This window comes from Mya arenaria, chromosome 6 (assembly GCF_026914265.1).
Source record: "Mya arenaria isolate MELC-2E11 chromosome 6, ASM2691426v1".
Lineage (NCBI taxonomy): Eukaryota > Metazoa > Mollusca > Bivalvia > Myida > Myidae > Mya > Mya arenaria.
The window spans coordinates 13,746,651-13,766,364 of record NC_069127.1 but is presented as its reverse complement, the minus strand read 5'-3'; the positions used below and the strand labels follow the sequence as shown (position 1 = coordinate 13,766,364).

The following is a 19,714-nucleotide window of genomic DNA, read 5'->3' as shown; positions in this document are numbered from 1 at the left end:
AAGAGCTGACAGTTGACAAGAAAATCGGCGATTTTCTTCAAGCAAATTAACAAATTTAGTTGATAAATGACTGTTTCGCTAGAACATCATCATAGATTTGTAAAAAATGAAGCGCTGGATTTGTTCTAAAAACCGATCGCGTCTTATAAAGGAGTATACCAATAAAACACCAAATTTCATGGGCAAAATTGGCGGGAAAATACGGTAGTCGAAGGTAAGGAACTGATTTCAGACATTTAACAACGCTGTTTTTTTCTGACTTTTTGTTAATTATGGAAAGCTTAGATATAATATAATTGATTTGATTCAACATATTTTTGCATGAAATCGAAACTGTAAAAAAAAAAATCCCGACCGACCGACCCCATTTTTTTCGACATGTTACCGGAAACAAAGGTTGTTGTTTTTATGGTCTTATATGAAACAAGTGAAGAATTTTCGCCGGACGAAAATGTAAACAAAGACCAATTCTCGTTGAAAATAACAACTTCTTCGTATTATTAAAGCTACAAACAAATACCTGGCTGATAGATGCAGTTTCCCGTTATATACACGTTAAAATCGGTATTCTTGTCGAGAGAAACAGTATACGACGAAAATGCTTCAAAATGCGAAGTATCACAAGCGCTAGCCAGACATTGTTCTGTCAAAATGACACAGTACCCGGCTCGCCTTAATTAGTTGACTATGTCTTTGTTTACATTTACATTGTTTTCGAACACATTCTTCACTTGTTTCATATTACAGTATAGGGTATTTTTGAATTTTGTCAAATCTCATTTTATGTTTGCGGCAATGTAATATATTGATAATATACATGTTCAACTATATGTATAAGATATAATTTTGGCTAGTTGAAAAGATTAATTGTGACTTTAATGAGCCTTTGTCATCAAGCCACTGTGGATGCAGCACAGTTGTCAACAAACTGATGTACTAGATATTAACCCACGTTGTTAACTTCCCTCGATATTATAGCTAATGTGAAATCCCTACATTACCGTGTGTGAACAGTGTCAGGTTTCTGTTTGCTTGCACAAAAAGATCGTACCTGGCATGGAAATTATGAATATAGTTGTATGTGATTCACACAAATTAACTGAAAATACTTTAAACACGACCTGTAAACGCCAGCTCCACCACTTTACGGTGGTGCAAAGAAAAAGAGATAATTCGCGAAGAGTTTTGTTTCCGCAAGTAGTATGCATAACCAGCATTATGTTCAATGAATGACAAACATAGCAACTTTAGTATTTATTCCAAAAGCGTTAACTTTTTATATTATATTACTTCATGCGCAAAACATAATCGATAGCGCCACCACTACTCGACAGCGCCACCACTAGGGCAACAGCGCCACCACTTTTATAAATATGTGCATTTTTCCTTTTTAAGAAGTGCTTATTAGTTTTGTTGTGTTCCTGCATAGGTACTATACATAACAGTTATGTTTACATGCGTGAGAATGTTCTTACGGGGTGTGTAAGCACCGAAATGTACTTGCTATGCAATCAGATCTCAAAATATGCACAAGTCTGATTCGGGAGAAAAGCTCCTGGCACCACAGTTTGCACAATATTGAAACGAAAAAGTAACCAGCCTACAGTAGAAGTGTTCTTACACGGTACCACATTCTCCGATTTTCGAAATATGTCCGTTAAATGAACTTATCAAATAAAATATAAATCATACTCACGTTTGTCCATGCATACATAGGGCACAGCTCCACCACGGAAGTGTCGACAGCTCTTTTTCTTTGCACCACCGTAAAGTGGTGGAGCTGGCGTTTACAGGCCGTGTTAAAATCTAAGGAGAAAGCGAGAGATATCGTTCAGCCTTGATGACCTGGTATCTCTTATTTTTTGCCCGTATCCAGGTTAAGTACGAACATTAATGATCAGTGCATTAGGATATATATATATAGAAGCATCATTTACTACAACGCTATAGGGGATCTTATTGTGAGTACCAACCTAGTTGTTTTACATGTAATACATTTTTTTGAAAATGCATGTACATGCTGTAGATAAAAAGTTCATTAACCTTAGTTGTAATATGACTAAACGAGTACACGTCTTTAAAATTACACGTCTTTACATTTTCTATTGAATTAATGACAAACTGTGTCGACAGTTGGTAAAATCAGGAACGGGTTTTAGTCTTTCAGATCGTGACACATTTCGAATATTTAAACATATAATTAAGTTGCTCAATGAAGAAGGTCATTTTCTATAATGACAAAAGTTGTTCATGACTCATTATAGATTTAGACCGGCTAGCACAATTTTGCTGGTTGAGATATAAACATTAAAAATTGACAGATGGTTAGAATTAAGATCATATTACAAACTTACCTCCACATTTAATGCCTCTGTATGCAAATTAATTGGCTTTTCAAGATTTTGTTGCATTAAATAATCGTGGCATTTGCTCCGCCCAAATACAACCAAGTAAATTTCGAATCATGTGCAACTTCAACTTCACAAATCAAGAACTGACGCATTGAGCGTTTATGCAATGGGCGGCCTCATACACACGTGCAGGATTGATACACCAGTGTTCATTCACCCTTCATAATTTGGCCCTTGGAATTGTGAAAGTAGCGACGAATTGCCTAAAATTGTGAATGAATCATAGTGTATTTCAAACGAGCAAAGCGCCCATTAAGATCCTGAGTTTGAAGATATTTCGAATGGAATAAGACTTCATTTAAACATATCTTTACTTGTTGACTTGTGAAGATTTGTAAATATTTTTTTGAAAACAAGTTTACTGTTTGGGATTGAGAATGGTGCTGAAACTCGGCCCCATTTTCTGTCGAAAAAAACACTCTGCAAATGTGAACTGTTTGTCCTCGTACACCGGATATGGTCTTTTTACCGAATACACAGTGCTTACGTTAAACCAATCTTACTTTGTATGTTTATTATTTGTTTAGTACACATGTGGAGCTTTCTCCCCATATATGGCGTTTGGGGTTCGTGAAGCTCTAGAAAGCAATGTTATAAGCAATGTTATCTTACATAATTGATCAATTGACTATAGAATACTAGCATATAGGAAAAATATTTAGTGGTCTCTGACCTTGTACGTGTGTACAGGTTAATTCTGCGCACTTCGTCATCCACGTATCATTTACTAGTACATTGTAAGCGTTAAAAAGCTGCACTCTCACAGATTGGACGTTTTGTCAACTTTTTTTCTTTTCCTTCGACTCAAGTTTTGCGAAAATCTATGGAAACCAGTTATATAAGACTGCTGACAAAAATATAGATCGCACATTTTTTATATTTAAGTTAAAAAAATGATGCAGCTTTCTTAAACCGTTAGTAACGGTTTAAGCCATAAAACATTAATTTTCGAACGGAAAATGAAAATCTGCAATCTGATCATTTGTCAGCAATCATTTATTTATTATGTATATAAAAAATAGACATATATAATGATATTTTTTCAAGTTATACTCATAGAAATTTAATGAAATGTCATTTTATTAATTTTAATTATTTTTGTTAATTTTTAAACGATATTAATGGGCTGAATGGCCATAATTATTTAAATACTTAAAAAAAATTATCAAACGACTGAATGGCCATATTTCAGTGACCAAGCTATGTGACGATCACCTGGGATCCAAAATGTTTAAACTAATGTCAAATTTAGTAATTGCCACACGATAAATTTAACCGTTACCGTTTGTCGTCTGCGAGTCACCCTAGTGTTGCTGACCGTCGAAACAGAGTGAGTTAAGGGTCTACTGCTTTATGTCGATGAAAGGAGTGTATGGGGCTACTTTAGCGTTGTATGTAAATAATGATATATTGCAGTGATATTATGGCTTATAGATATATTCTTCATGTTGTGACTTACCTTCCTAATTCCAAACATTTACAGGCCGCTATCTGAAGCACAATGAGTGCCGAGTGGCTGCGAAACATGGGCGGGGGGTCGCTGACGGACGAGGAGATGCAGAAAGTCCCCTACCCAACGATGGAGCTTACAACGCATGTAATCATCAAGTCCATGCAGTTTTACGGCATTATTGGCACGTGGATTGTCGGGCCCCTTGCAGCAGCACGGAAGAAGGAAACGCGTAATACTGCTTGCCTCAGAATGAAAATGGCGAAATGTGGACGGGTTGGCGTGCTTCTGGGTGTACCTGGGGGGATTTTAGCAACGTATCTTACAATCAGGAAAGATGAGGAGTATAAAGTATGGGACCGCTGTTACCGGCTTCGACACAATCGCGGACAGGTGCGTGTGGACCAGGCTTGCACAGTGACCACCTTGGGTGGCGCCGCCATAGGGGCGGCCACCGGAGGAGGGGTCTGGTTCGGCGGCCTGATGGGGATGACGGCCGGCTTGTTAGGTGCCGCCATATATAATGGTAAACTCGCGGCCAAGCAGAAGGCTGAAGCCGAAGAAGCGAAAAAGAATAGTTAATGAAGATATTCCCATGTTAGTGTCTACGGGGTAAAAGAACTAGTATATAAAGAGTCTGATGGGACGACAACAACAATAAAAGTTGGCACAGGTTATACAGCTACGAGCATAACATGTGATGTTAAAGGAACAGTAAACACCAACAGCAGAATTAAAAAAAAATATTGTGAAACAAGTTATTGCAACATGTTAATCGCTCTCCGAAGTTGTCACGATTGTTACACGAAAGTGTGGTCTTTTGTTGAGATATATTAAATGTTTTATAAAACTTATAGTTAGTGACTCTGAATGTTCTCACAATATGATATTTTTATGTGTGAGTATGCATATCGCAATATTTATTTTTATTAAATTTGGTACGAATGTCAGGGAAGCACAAGTCTTTGCACTAATGTCCATATCTTAAACGGCCAATTGTTTTAGAGAAAGCATACATTTTAATATTACTAGCCATATATAGCTAGCTATAATACTAGCCATAGGCATCGTAGTTGATGTGCAAATCTAACGTTAGCCATAATTGATATTATCTATTCTAATATAAACTTGCTACACATGTTGCTAGAAAAAAATACGCATATCTTAATAACTGATGAGCTTTGCCCCTTTTCGACTAAAAAAACATCAGACGAGCGTTTGCGTTCTTTCCGCGGCGTTGTTGTTATTTTTATATGTAAAGAGAGGCTGCCACGAACAAGTCGTAAAAAAACTATTGGTGATCATTTAAAATTATATAAAATTATATAAACTTGCACCGTCGGACTCTCCCGATACATCATTGCGTTCTGTTTTGTTGTGTACATTGGGCAAATTGGCGAAGAAAATCTCGTTATCATGAATTATTAGAGTCAGTTTCATATGTACTGCATGGACCAAATGCGGAAATAATTATGCACATACAATTATACTAATGTGTTCTCGAAGAAAAAAGTCTTCTTCAAGCGAAATGGTCGGCCAGATAGCTACAAATTATAAAACACTCGCTTAGACCACTTGCCTTTGAAGAGTATTCAATGGTAACATGCAATTTCATTGAAAAAAGAGTTGTATCACCTGCTAATTGTCAGATAATTTTCCCACGGAAAGGTAATGATAAAAATACCGTGGTTGCGGATGATGATACATACTTTCTGCTCCTAGCATCTCCTTCTCCGTCGTCACACTATGTGTCTAATACCGGATGAGTTATAACCTCTTCTTCCATGCACCAACTGTCTCCCCGTTGTCGACGGTTCGTAGTTTTAATTTCAATGTGATTTCTTTTCTCAAAGAATCAATACAATTGATGGCATCTAGTGATCAGCACCATTCTTATGTCTATGAGGAAATGCATAAACTATTAAACCAATATTAAACATTTAAAATCCACCTTTTTAGCTCGCCTGTTTTTGCTGTTTTTTGACGATAACATTGTGGGTATTTTGACAGCCTTGGTGTCGTCGTCGGCTTCGTCGTCGTAGTTCAAACACTTGTCGAAACCTTTGTCATTACTATGAAATGTCTGTCACATATTACTAGTGTCTATATGCACATGTATAGCGAGGTGCATGCCGTTATCATTTGTCGAGTTATGCCTCTCTCTTGTCATATCATAGTAACAATTCAAGACATGTACATTGCACCCATACTATTAGTGACAATATGCACATGTGTAGCGAGACCCATACGCATGTCATTATCATTTGTCGAGTTATGCCTCTTTCTTGGTCATATCATAGTAACAATTCAAGACATGTACATTGCACCCATACTATTAGTGACAATATGCACATGTGTAGCGAGACCCATACGTATGCCGTTATCATTTGTCGAGTTATGCCTCTCTCTTGGTCATATCATAGTAACAATTCAAGACATGTACATTGCACCCATACTATTAGTGACAATATGCACATGTGTAGCGAGACCCATACGTATGCCGTTATCATTTGTCGAGTTATGCCTCTCTCTTGGTCATATCATAGTAACAATTCAAGACATGTACATTGCACCCATACTATTAGTGACAATATGCACATGTGTAGCGAGACCCATACGCATGTCATTATCATTTGTCGAGTTATGCCTCTCTCTTGGTCATATCGTAGTAACAATTTAAGATATTTACATTGCACACATATTACTAGTGACAAAATGGACATGCGTAGCAAGGCACATTACTCTGTTTTTAATAATTGTCGAATAATGCCCCTCGAAAGTTGGTAAAGTAAAAAGAAAATTAATAATAAGTTAATATCTGTTCAAGATAATTTCTTTCAACTTGGTATACGTATCACTAATAAAAATGTACACATGTGTAGTCTGGCCTGTAACTCTTGCTGATGTTTTTTTTTTCGAGTTATACATGTATTTTAAAATTAAAAAAAAATCAGACCAGCGTTTGCTTTCGCTGACGGTGCTCTTGTTACTTGTATATTCAGAACATTGTGGATTTGACCAAACCGTCTCCGTGACTAGTGGCAGCTAGGTCATGGGTCGAGGGCTCGATCCGACATGTCGCTTGTTCATGCTAAAAATGTTCTGCAATCTTTGCAATCGGTGTCAATGTATGAGAAAGTCCCAGCTACAAAGTTAGTGTTTCATGCAAAGCTTTATAAACATTGTCCTTGAGGGCCAGACCAGAAACATTTAAAACGTTGGATGTCACTTAATTTAAAAGACGATATCATCAACAAATTCTGCGACAAGGCCAGCTGAATTTCCACCATTGTGTGCAGTGTGACCTGGATGTGACCTCGCGGCTGCCCGACTTGACCCGGCCGTGAACCCCACATCATGCACGCGCGTGCCGTAATAACGCGCAGCCGGTTCCAAAATGGCCATAATCTAACTGAACAATAATTATATTGTTTTCTAATTGTTCTACAGTAAAATACAAGTGTACATGCATATCAATGAAATTTGAATCAATTTACCAGTATAAAGATCTTTCAAAAACAAAGACATTGAAAAATGAGTTAAGTCAGACGTAAAAACAAGTTAGTTTACGATTTCTCGACCTTCCCTATTTTTTGGCCACGTTCCTAGACGTTTATATTGCCTTGAGTTTTTTTTAATTTGTTTGATTTTAATCAATACTAAGTTGAAAAGAAGTGATATCGGCTTTTAACAAATTTCAGTGATTCTAATACTGAATGTATCGATGTTCTAGACCTTTTAACTAATAGTTTCTGGCAACAGAAAAAATACAAAGAAATCAATTGGCTAATAATAAAATATTCCGACCTACCTACCCTATTTTTAGCGACCTACCTACCCTATTTTTAGTAAAATGAAACCGAAAAAACATTTTAGGCCTCATGTATTTGTTGTCAGCATGTTTGCAAGCTGTTTGCCATGGCGCAGTCCGGTCAAGGTCGTCACGTTTCATGATGTGTTGACTGTGTTCGATATGGTGTAATTCGAGCACACAATAACCTTTGTCGGGGATAAAAGCACAGCCTCATTGGACAATAGGTTTTATAGGTTCAAGTTTCCAGATTCAAGAGTGTACGTGCGGGATGAAGTGTTTTCAGATACAAAATTCAGTGCCGTAGCCAGACTTAAAAAAAACACCGAGGCAGAACAGTCTATGGGGGTCCGGCGGCATGCCAGAAATTCTTTTGGCAAGAAGCGATTTCCTGCATTCTAAAGTACCTTTTGTCAATGGTTTGTGTACATTGAGGCAAATGAAGAAAGTCGAAAAGAGTTAATTTTACAGCTATAGAAATTGTTATATGCCCCACAAAAACACCGAGGCAGCTCTCAGTGTAGCTACGGCACTGAAATTAACCAACTCACCAGAAATAATCCTATGATATGTATATCCATCGGATTATAAGTATCTCCCATGGCCGAGAGTGTAAGATAGGTTCATTCCGAACCGAGCGTAGGGTGTTTTGCGGAAACGAGGTTTACCGAGTTTCCGCAAAACACCCTGCGCGAGGGTCGGGATGAACCTATCTTACACGAGCGGCTATGGTAGATGCCTTTTCTCCCACCTCAGTTAAACAAAATTAAGTAAAAATGTATTTTTTTGCTGGAACTCTTTTGTGCTTAGTGAAAATAATTGCGTATGGATATGCGATAGCACGTGGTTATCGTGAATATGCGCGCAATGATCCAGTTAATGTTAATAGTCAAATCGGTCTTTTTAAATAGTTCTAAGGAGAATGAAGCATTATTTCTTGAATGGTGCTTGAAAACTGTTTTATGGTGACATTTGAAGCGAGAAATAATTAATTAGCGTTCTAAATATTACCATAAGACAAGATTTCCTTGATGCTACTGACGACAGTCTTCAACAAGGGAGGTAATTACAATGTTGTGACCATTAAAAAAGGAGTTCCATACGGGCATTTTATCTTCGCCCGTGGACAAGATAAGAATATCTAGCATGGTTAAATTATTGGATCTACTTATCTGAGGAGGGAGAAAAGTATATACAGCAACTATGTGCAGAAGTCAAGAACATCACATATTGCAAATTGTTATGTATTAATTAAAAATTATTTTTTTCAGTTGTAAAAATGCCCTGAAGATGTAAGCAAATAAGACATACTATTGTTGTGTGTGTGTGTTTTGGTTTCCTTATTGATAAAGTTGGTAGACCGGGCGCAGCCCGGCGCCGACTTATTGTTTGGATGCTATCTTTCTTAGTGTTGAAATGGAAATCCCTACTGAATGCCTCTACACAAGCCAGAACGCACCACCAGCTCTAACTCACCTTATAGAACCAATGTATAGCTAAAAATAAATCAGGCTGTTGTTTTAGTTCCTAAATGGAATTTTGGTTGTTGTTTTCGTTCTTAAATGGAACGGTGCCGGTAATAATACCGGCTGGTAATAATATGCTTAATGAAATTTTGATCTTCAGCCAGACGATCACATTAGCGGAGACTAAGTTATAGTAAGAACTTATAACGTAAAATCTCTAAATTTGAGTCGAGCAAAGCGAGTCATTAAGATTTATATAATATATTCTTAGACTAGCTGAATTAGATTTAGGTGTTTTCAGCAGGCTATTAAATACACTATTAAATGATATCGTTATGCCTGTATGGCCAAGTTATAAAAATGCAAATATTCAATATTAATCGTAATACTTATTGAGGCCCGATAGGCCATTTCATTGCCTGTACATGTAGGTTATAATATAGTTTAAGTACGTTTGTACTGACTCTATTCAATTATGTTGTGGATATATAGTTACATGATCTTCACATCAATTAACAAATATCCGTAACTCCGATACAAAAAGCCTTAGGAAAAATAAGGAAAATTACTAAATCTTTAAATTTACTCGTGTTATATCTTAACTAAATAAATTAGATTTGTTCAAGCTAGTTTCACAAGTAAGCCTTAGGTGGAAAAAATGACTGACTGAAATATACTTTATGAAACTATTCTTCTTGCATTCAGCACACTCGATCTATGTAAACTAATAAACTGAGAATTAGAAACATCCTCCTTACTACTGACACTCGATTAACAAGTAAGCCTTGATGGAAAAATACAGACTGAAGAATATACTCTAATGTATGAAACTGGGAGAAAAACAGTTTTGTCCATGAACACTCGAGACAAACAGTTCTGTCTGCAATCACTCGAGACGAACAGTTCAGTCCGCGATCACTCGAGATAAACTGTTTTTTCCCGCGATCCCTCGATATGAACAGTTCAGTCCGCGATCCCTCGAGATAAACAGTTCAGTCCGCGATCACTCGAGATAAACAGTTCAGTCCGCGATCACTCGAGTTGAACTGTTCAGTCCGCGATCCCTCGAGATAAACTGTTCAGTCCGCGATACCTCAAGATAAACAGTTCAGTCCGCGATCCCTCGAGATAAACTGTTCAGTCCGCGATCCCTCGAGATAAACAGTTCAGTCCGCGATACCTCGAGATAAACTGTTCTATCCGCGATCACTCGAGATAAACTGTTCAGTCCGCGATCCCTCGAGATAAACTGTTCTGTCCGCGATCCCTCGAGATAAACAGTTCAGTCCGAGATCCCTCGAGATAAACAGTTCTGTCCGCGATGCCTCGAGATAAACTATTCTGTCCGCGATTTCTCGAGATAAACAGTTCAGTCCGCGATCCCTCGAGATAAACAGTTCAGTCCGCGATCCTTTGAGATAAACTGTTCTGTCCGCGATCCCTCGAGATAAACAGTTCAGTCCGCGATCCCTCGAGATAAACTTTTCTGTCCGCGATCCCTCGAGATAAATTGTTCTGTCCATGAACACTCGAGACAAACATACACACGATCACTCGAAACAACAGCCATGTCCGCGATCACTCGAGACAAACAGTTCTGTCCATGAACACTCGAGACAAGCATGCCCACGATCACTCGAAACAACAGCCATGTCCGCGATCACTCGAGACAAACAGTTCTGTCCATGAACACTCGAGACAAGCATGCCCACGATAGCTCGAAACAACAGTCATGTCCGCGATCACTCGAGACAAACATGTCCGCGATCACTCGAGACAAGCATGTCCACGGTCACTAGTCAGCTTTGAACTGGAGGCCATAATGTACAAAGTAATGGACGAAAGGACACGTTGTGGTTGCCTTTCTTGGCCAATGACCAATTGGTAAAGTGGTCTGTTATGACGAACAAACATGGTCAGGTAGTGGTGTGAAATGGTAGCTGGGCTTGTTGTTTTCTTATGTTACTTATATGAAATTTATCCATTTTTTAATGAAATTAATCAACATTATTTAATGTTTGCAGTCTATGTAGAGTAGCCCTTGGATATATTTTAAGTATATTATCGGCATTGGCCAACTCGCAATTGTTGATAATAGGTGGCTGGTTAATGTGTAATCATACAAAAATGGTGATTATATGGACAAATGACAATACATATATTTTTTTTTAATTTCTGCTTGAAAAAAAAAACGGTAGAGGGCAACACAAAGTCCAGATTTTACTATTTCAAACATTTCAGGTGTAATCTAGACGAAATGGCCTCACTACGACAATATGTCCCCAGGGCATTCTGAAAAGCAAAGATAATATTTACATTAGTATATTACATGTTTATCCACAGAAAAGGTAATTGTGGCCAAAATGTTGAGTGACGCCACTAAATTGTTCAAAATGCAACCATTGTAAACATACTGTTAGTTTTGAAATAACAATTAATATTTAATTCGAGATTTTTAGGCAAATATATAACATAAGACCGGCGTATACTAGTATACCATATCCTATTGACATGAATGTGTTCCTCGGGTCGTCAAATTTGAGTCCAAACTTTTGTCCCATTTCTTTGACTATTTTATGCATGGGTGGGTTGTCGGATTTCCCCTCGGTGAAGATGATGTCCAGGAACCAGCGATCATAACATACACCATCGATGATGTTTGTTCTGTTCCGACAGCCGAACTCAAAGATGTATTGGTCCGGGAAGTCGGACACGATCCAGAGGCGGAAGGGGGAGAGGCCGAGAGGGGGGTCCAGCAGAATGTCTGCGGGTGAAATAAGTTTATATAATATACCCGTTCGACCTTATTCTGAATATACCTGCTATGGATTACTAAGTATAAATCTTAATTGTCTAAATGATATAGAACTTTGATAATCAAACTAGTTCGCCATTGAGCTAAATGGATTGTATGTTGAACAGCTTGAAAAAGACACATTAAGGACTCTTAAAAATCAAGATTCTCGTAAGAAATGCTGAATGTAATGTTTTCATGTACTTCAAGTGCTTAAAGTGACACTCTTATTCAAAAACAATACATACACATGTATAACAAGCATCAATTTTGACTAATAAACTTTTAACTACTTACTAAATAATGCATTTGTGGAAACTATTAATAACTAATTAGTCGATTGTTACCGTGAATTTAATAGCAGAAAGCGCAAAAAGCGCAGTATCCGGGACGTATATGCCATGCACAATGTATTCACATCATGCCAGCATGCTGATGCAGTAAGGTGTCAATCAATGTGTCAAAAAATGAAGATAATAAAGGGCAAAAATGCATTTCAACCACAAAAAAATCCAAAATCGATCCACCTTAATTAAAATCTCGACCAAACCTGTGGCCTACTAAAACTCGGTCAACAGCATATGACCGGCATTGACGAAAATATCATCAAATATATGACAGCTGTTTTATTACATTTTGATATTTAGTCTATATGCAAAGTTATCAAAACATGTTTCCTTATAAGCGTAGGCATATACTAATTATGAGAATAGGTAAACCCAAAACAATTATTTACTTGAAATAATGATTAATATTTGATCAAACCGGTTGATCAAAAATGTATAAACATACATATATTTACATCTACTCTGCGATTTTTCTAGGTGTATTTCCTAGGACGTGTCTCCTCATTTGTATATATGATATGTGACAAGTCGTCAGGCAATTGGAAATTGTTTAGTTAGCTAGCCTTTGATGTACCCAAAAGGCGTTTTGGTGTGTAGTTGTTTTAAAGGATACTCGAATTTAAAATCAATTTAAACACATGTGTATAAGCATAAAATTTGAGTAATAAACCTTTAACTACTTACCAAATAATTAATACATGTATATGCATTTATGGAAAATATTCATTACTTATAACAAGTTTTAACCGTGCATTTGATAGCTGAAAACGTACATATTGAATGACTGGTGGGTCCTAAATTATATCCAGTGATTACCTATCGTCTCGTAATGTAGAAATACAGTCTGAACCTTTCTTTCAAATTTAACACGGCATACTTCAAACGAACCATTGTTTTTGAAGTTCATTCATCCTTATCGGTAAATTAAACAATTGTATTTATTGTGGTATATCTTATTTGGGAGTTAGAGTATAAAAATAAAAACCAGTTTAATCGTTTTGTTTGTTTTACAAATTTGATATGAAAAATTACAGAAAAAAGATAATAATCGAAAGAGTAAACCCCGTTTAATGGCACAGGGTCAACGCCGAAGACAAAGAACACAAAAGCAAACAATCACAAACCAGAAACATTAAACTACAGCACAAAACTCCACAAACAGCACAGTTCAAATATACTATATAAAAACTAGGTGTGGTTATCAAAAACCCAAACTTCCTCTGGAGGCAGTTGTCGGATCGTTCCATCCGAAAACTAGTTCACTTTGACATGTTTATATATGTAACTATATGTATTACGACGATGTACTCTTGTATAAGTCAAATAAACTGTCTGTTCTGTTCGGTTTGTTTGTTCATAAAACAGGCAAACGACCATCCGCGGTATCATTGTTTTGAAGAAATTCAGAAATAATGGCTACATGCAGAAGCTCCACCATGTTGTTGAAACTACACAAAACCATGCATTTGCTACTTCAATCAATACTTCCCGGACAGGTCCCAAACCACGGAAACCCTTGAAATCAAAACTGAAACAAGTTTGGTATAAAAAACGCCCAAAGTGCAAGTCTTGATTTACTCTGAATACGAATTTATGAACTTCTATATCCTATTTTACTCTTAGGACATAAAACGGGCCCAATTTTATGAAAGTCTATGTCCTCCGAAGAAACCGTACCGGACCAAAGACACGAGAGTATAATAAGCATACTTAACTCTGAGGCAAACCCTATGAGGGTGTAGTCGTACTTTAATCTAAAGACTCCATACCGACCCAGAGATCTAACTCTTAATTCCTAATTGAATCTTAAGGCATCATTCCTACCTAAATATACGGTTGCGTAGTTGTACTTTACTCTATAAACATCGTACCGAAGTCCATAATAGCGCGGTCGCTGCTGGCCAGTGTCCCGTCCGGTATGTCGTTCGTTGCCTGGACCAAGACGCACGGCGAATTCGGTACACTGTCTGGTCTAAACCAAATGTTGGAACAGTAAATAGATTATGACGAGTTATAAATAAAATGAACAACGTTTTTCAAAGACAAAATTAACCGTCATATGATATAGTTATATGTTTTTAACGTACTTACGAATCTTACAATATAATTACTTGCAGAATCGCAAGCTTGGAAAATATTATTTCTTGAGAAAAATACACTATGCTTCAGGGACCTGAATTTGAAACCAATTCTGGTGGTGTTTTGCTCCGTGATCTCGTAGCCGCTCCTGGCCGCGAACGTCGGCAGGATTCTCTCCTGAAGGAAGCCAATACCGTCTATCCTCCAGATGACTGAATTCACCTTCCCATTTATCTGCAGCAGTCAGATGTGTTCCGTTTCCGTTTAATACTCCAATGACATTTCACAAGTATATGCAAAAGCAGAATTGAAGGAAACAAGGATTTTCAAATCCTCAATATAAATAATATGAACATAAACCACGAAGGTAAAGCCGACTCACAGTGTTTCCGAACGTTTTCAAATCGATGACGTCCTTTTTCACGCGGTACCGGATGGCATCCGTACGGCGCTACTTCCGGTCTACAGAGAGCGGGCACTACACGTGCACAACCGTATTGTTGACGATGTCGTCCACTGGTTAGAGATAACACCAGTGTTATAACACAAAGTATACTCTTCATTCCCGGTTTATAGTAAAATGTCGTTCAATGAACAGCCTTCCGGCAATTGCGAATATTTTCATTGCATGGTCATTGGAACATCATTTAAAACGAAACGAGCATCCGACTTGCATCTTATAACAAACAGAACTTCATTAGAAAATGTATATGCCAAAAAAGTACTACTTGGTATTTAAATTGATAATAATCTCAAGTGGCATTCACGGACAGATCACAGACAGAATTTGTCTGTAAAATAGTAAATTCAAAAGTTTCACTATTAAAAAGAATATATTATCTAACCGATGAGATGAAATATGTATTCTATAACTCATATATAAGGATGTCTGCACACAGATTACAGGTAGAGGCTGGTAGATGGCATAAACCAGCTGCTATACCTTATTCGGAAAGAAAATGTCATTTATGTGATTCACTGGAAGATGAATATCATTTTGTTCTTGAATGTAAATTGTATACTGATATAAGAAAAGCTTACATAGATAAATATTATTATGCAAGACCTAAAATGCTTAAATTTATAGAATTATTCACCTCTCAAAATACTAATGTAAATCGATAATTATCTATGTTTGTATTCAAAGCTTTCGAGTTGAGAAATGCCTACTACAGTTACTACGGATAATATTTATTAATCCTTTCGCTGTGTTTATGTTGTTCTATGGAACTGTGATTGTTAAACCAATTTGTAACTGTATGATTGGAAGATTGAGTGACCATTGACTATGTTATAAACATTAACGTATTTTATTGATTGTGTACGCATGGGCGTATTGCCTATTGTATTCTGAAATAAACTCTAAACTCTATATACTTCCGTTATTTGATTACTGTTGTTATATTTGGGGCAAAGGCAATGGTTCAAATGTAAATAAAAAAATATTCTACAAAGATGAGTGGCAAGAATAATACTAAAAAGACCAAAACGATCTTCATCTTGTGGACTGTTGCACGAGTTAAAATGGTTAAAAATAACAGATAGATGTAACTATCATACTGCCGTACTTGTATATAAAACCATACATGATATGGTACCAACATACATGTCAGATATTTTAACATTTTCAAATGATGAATACTATACCCTTAGATTAGTTTAAAAAAGGACATTATTTGCAATATGTTGCCTAGAATCAATTATCTTAAGGATTTCAATATTACAGTTTGCACGTTTGGAATGAAATACCAAAAAGGCCCTACTTAAGTCAATGTCCTTTTTTCCTCCAAAGACACCATACCGGACCAAAGACACGAGAATTAGAATAATTATGCTGTATTATGTAATTGCATGGTGTTTATGTATATATATATATATATATATATATATATATATATATATATATATATATATATATTTAATATATGACCTTTAGTTTCTTCTGATATTTTATAAATATTGTCATGAATATAGGTGTGTTGTGTTGAATTACAAACCTTATCATAACCCATAGTAAAATAAAATTTGGACATTTTTCCTGTTTTTATTATATTCAAAAACTAAAATTAAATTAAGGGGCCAAAATGTCTCCAGTCAATGCAGGAATGCATATATGCAGAGCCGAAATGAGTAAATATTTTTATGGGGCCGAAATGTCTCACGGCCGATTTGGTAGTAGGCCGATTTGATAAGGGCCCGATTTTTCTCGCTCTCTTAAAACTGGTAACACATTTGCAGATCTGTTTAAAACTGTTTCAATTATATTGTCCCACGATTCAATCCATACTTGTCAACGTTTTATTAAATGTTCTCTGTGACATTAACATTTTCCTTTTTCCATTCATGTCAAAGTCACAACAATTTTATCATGGGCTTTAAGTGGTTCAAATTTAGATCTGGCCCAATATTTAAAACATCAAACTCTAATGATGAATTACTCTTACTAGACTTAAAATGCTTATTGTGATATTAAGTTAGATTAATATTGCACAAATACAATATTTGTTCTGTTTTGCCTTCGAATAGCATGCACGTTTCTAAAGGAATGATGTCTACAATATATCCATGTTTAAATTGCTGTGGCAATGAAACTCGAAATAGCGAAGCACTGAATTTTATCGCCATTTTTTAATATTGAGACAGAGTTTCATGTTATACGATCTAAACCACTTCATTTATAACTGAGAACCTACTTTGAAAATTAAATAAACATTTATTTACATAACCATGTATAATATATTTGATTAGAAATATACATTTATATCAGTTTTTGCTTTTCGCTTTCGCTCGCCTCTCATTCATATTTAATAACTTATATTCATAACAAACACGCATTTCTACCGATCAATTTGTAACTTTCAACACAAAATTTCTTATTTAAAAGAAAATTATTGAAGTAAACACGTCGACTACCAGAAGCTGAAGCTCAGTTACAACTAGTTCCTCGTGCACGAAACCTTCTATAATCCGCCACCTAGCGGATATTACGCTACATTCAAACGGAAAATAATTTTCTGCTAATTCATATATGTTCAAACTTAGAAAATTATATATTCTGCTTAGAACCTGCAAGTAAATTTTACTGATATTGAAATGTAGCTGCATGTAGTGGCCGTTAAATGCATAAACGTGGTAAACCAAGGTATTAAAGCAAAAAGTTGACGTTTTCCCTTCTGACTTGAAAAACCCGGAACATATTTGACTTCTTGTTATTTATGTTTTGAGATAGAAACATACAAAAATATAATCTGGAACAATGTTGACCATACTCTTATTATTTAAAGAGCTCTTCAAATATTTGAGTTTATGTAGATTTGGCGTTCAATACATTAGAGCAAGCTTTATTATTCTTAAGTTTCAGTATTGCACTCAATTTCCGGCAGACTCTGTTATTAGCAAGTAAAGCGAATTGTTAAAATTGTTCACAGAACAGATATCAACAGTATCAACAGTATCAGAGTCATCATTGTCCCAATGATCATCCTTATTGTGCTTGCTATATAATGCTCATAGAAAGCTTTCTTTGACACCTTATTTATAACATCCTTCCGTCCACTTCATTATATAAACAAAAATGTCAAGTATCAGTTGATCTTAGTTTTTCACAACATTTATTCTATAGTCTCTTATAGATTGATTTTTTTTATTGAAGTGTCTTCTACATTTTTTTTAAATTTACTTAAATTTGTGTTTAGATTGTTCATTTTGTAAGAATGCCATGAATGCCTCTGACAAGTATTGCCATCTGCATTGAACAATGGCAATGATTGAGATATCATGTGCATCAATTTCCGACCCAATCTGCATGCATAACTCAAATGCACAATGTGCATCCATTAATGGATCAAATGTGCGTACAGAAAAAAGGAAAATAGTTCCAAAGATAAAATTGCATGGTCAACTTAACTTTTATTTTAACATGTAAGTTTACAAATATTAGCATCAGAGCCACAGCGCACATTTGAAAAAAAGAATGCTGGTCAAAAGATTTACACGTTTATGTACGCCTAAAACCATAAGTGTACGTATATAAATACATCTTTAGAATGCCAACCAAGGGAAAAGTCTAATACTCTTAAGTTAATTATGTTAATAAAAGCAGCAGTTTCACTATCAAATATATAACCCGCGCTGATGATATAACACCCCCAATGCATACTAGACCACTAAACAATCACTTCTGGAGTTAAAGTCACAAAGAAGAACACTATTATTCAGGTTAGAACATTAAATAATAACATGCTACTAGATAGTACGATGATAAAAACGCAAAATCACGAAACAACGATAATGATAAAACCATGTACATGGTGTTTTCAATGTCGCGTTTTCACCATCGGACTATCGTATAATATCGCGTTTGTGTTGTCGTAGTATCGTGCTGTCGCGTTATCATCATCGTAATATTGCGTTATCATTATCGTACTGTCGCGTTATCATCATTGTTCCTTCGCACTATTTTTTATCGTATGTCGCGGTATTCTCTTCATACTGTACGAAACTACGAATACGGAAACGTGATATCACGATATAACGATGGTGAAAACGCGACAGTACGATGGTGAAAACACGATATTATATCGCATTATAGTACTGTCGTAATATCGCGATTTTTTTATCATACTGTCGCGTTATCATCATCGTACTGTCGCGATTTCGTTATTGTACTTTTGTGATGTCGCGTTTTCATCATCGAACTATCATATCAACACATTCACAGGCGATGGCCCTAACGGAATTCCGTTATAAAAAAAGGCTTAATGGCGTCTATTTAAATGGACTAACTAGTATCATTCCCTGAAGTTTGGTCATTGGAGTAATCTTGTCTCCGAAAATATCTCTTGGTGGTAGAATTCAAAATAAGTTTAAAGCGATTAGACTAGGACATGGATGAGTAGAATTTTAAACCCGGGTACCCGATTGTCAATACCAGTCTATTCTTCAAAATAAAAGAAATGCCGTCAGGTTGAGGTCATCATTTATGGAAAAGCACATCGAAGAGAAACAAGTAACTTATTCACTTCGACAGGCAGCAGGCGACAAGGCTGGCGTAAAACGACCCAACTGTAAGATGGTATTGATGTTCTAGCCGTGTACCGTGTTCTAAAATTATTTCCAAGCACCCACCAATACGAACCCAGTCCGCAGTTACCCTGCTATATATCCATGCCCTAGATTAGACGTTTTATGTTAGGACGGAATAAAACAAAACTCTCTGTTAAAACATTACACAAACAAATACTAATTAGTTGTCGTGTTTGTCATTCAGCTACGGTTCGCCTGCACGTCCAATATACTTTTGCAACATTTGCAAGGGTTTTGTGTATAAAAAGAGAGTAAAACTGGAACCGAAACT

At 36.3% G+C, this 19,714-nt stretch overlaps 2 protein-coding genes across 2 annotated transcripts; one reads left to right on the top strand and one right to left on the bottom strand.

Moving 5' to 3' along the window:
• Positions 1 to 1,825: 1,825 nt before the first annotated feature.
• On the top strand, positions 1,826 to 4,715 carry LOC128239099 (uncharacterized). Its single transcript, XM_052955564.1, has 2 exons — positions 1,826 to 1,961; positions 3,895 to 4,715. Exon 2 carries the CDS (start codon positions 3,913 to 3,915, stop codon positions 4,441 to 4,443), a length of 531 nt encoding a protein of 176 aa, XP_052811524.1. The 5' UTR covers positions 1,826 to 1,961; positions 3,895 to 3,912; the 3' UTR covers positions 4,444 to 4,715.
• A 6,608-nt stretch (positions 4,716 to 11,323) lies between these two features.
• LOC128237574 (uncharacterized) lies at positions 11,324 to 16,370 on the bottom strand. The gene is made up of 5 exons (XM_052953167.1): positions 16,356 to 16,370; positions 14,453 to 14,592; positions 14,151 to 14,251; positions 11,636 to 11,902; positions 11,324 to 11,430 (listed from the first exon to the last, which is right to left on the bottom strand). The coding sequence occupies exons 1-5, from the start codon at positions 16,368 to 16,370 to the stop codon at positions 11,405 to 11,407; spliced, it is 549 nt and encodes a 182-aa protein (XP_052809127.1). The 3' UTR covers positions 11,324 to 11,404.
• Between the last annotated feature and the right edge of the window lie 3,344 nt (positions 16,371 to 19,714).

What these genes read in the sequence shown, in the direction of transcription:
- LOC128237574 (XM_052953167.1), bottom strand. An exon ending in AGAATTGGTTTCAAATTCAG is followed by an intron (nt 14,252 to 14,452) that starts GTCCCTGAAGCA and finishes CATTTGGTTTAG; the next exon opens with ACCAGACAGTGTACCGAATT. An exon ending in ATTCATGTCAATAGGATATG is followed by an intron (nt 11,431 to 11,635) that starts GTATACTAGTAT and finishes TTTGCTTTTCAG; the next exon opens with AATGCCCTGGGGACATATTG.
- LOC128239099 (XM_052955564.1), top strand. Translation starts at nt 3,913, where the DNA reads ATGAGTGCCGAGTGGCTGCGAAACATGGGCGGGGGGTCGCTGACGGAC.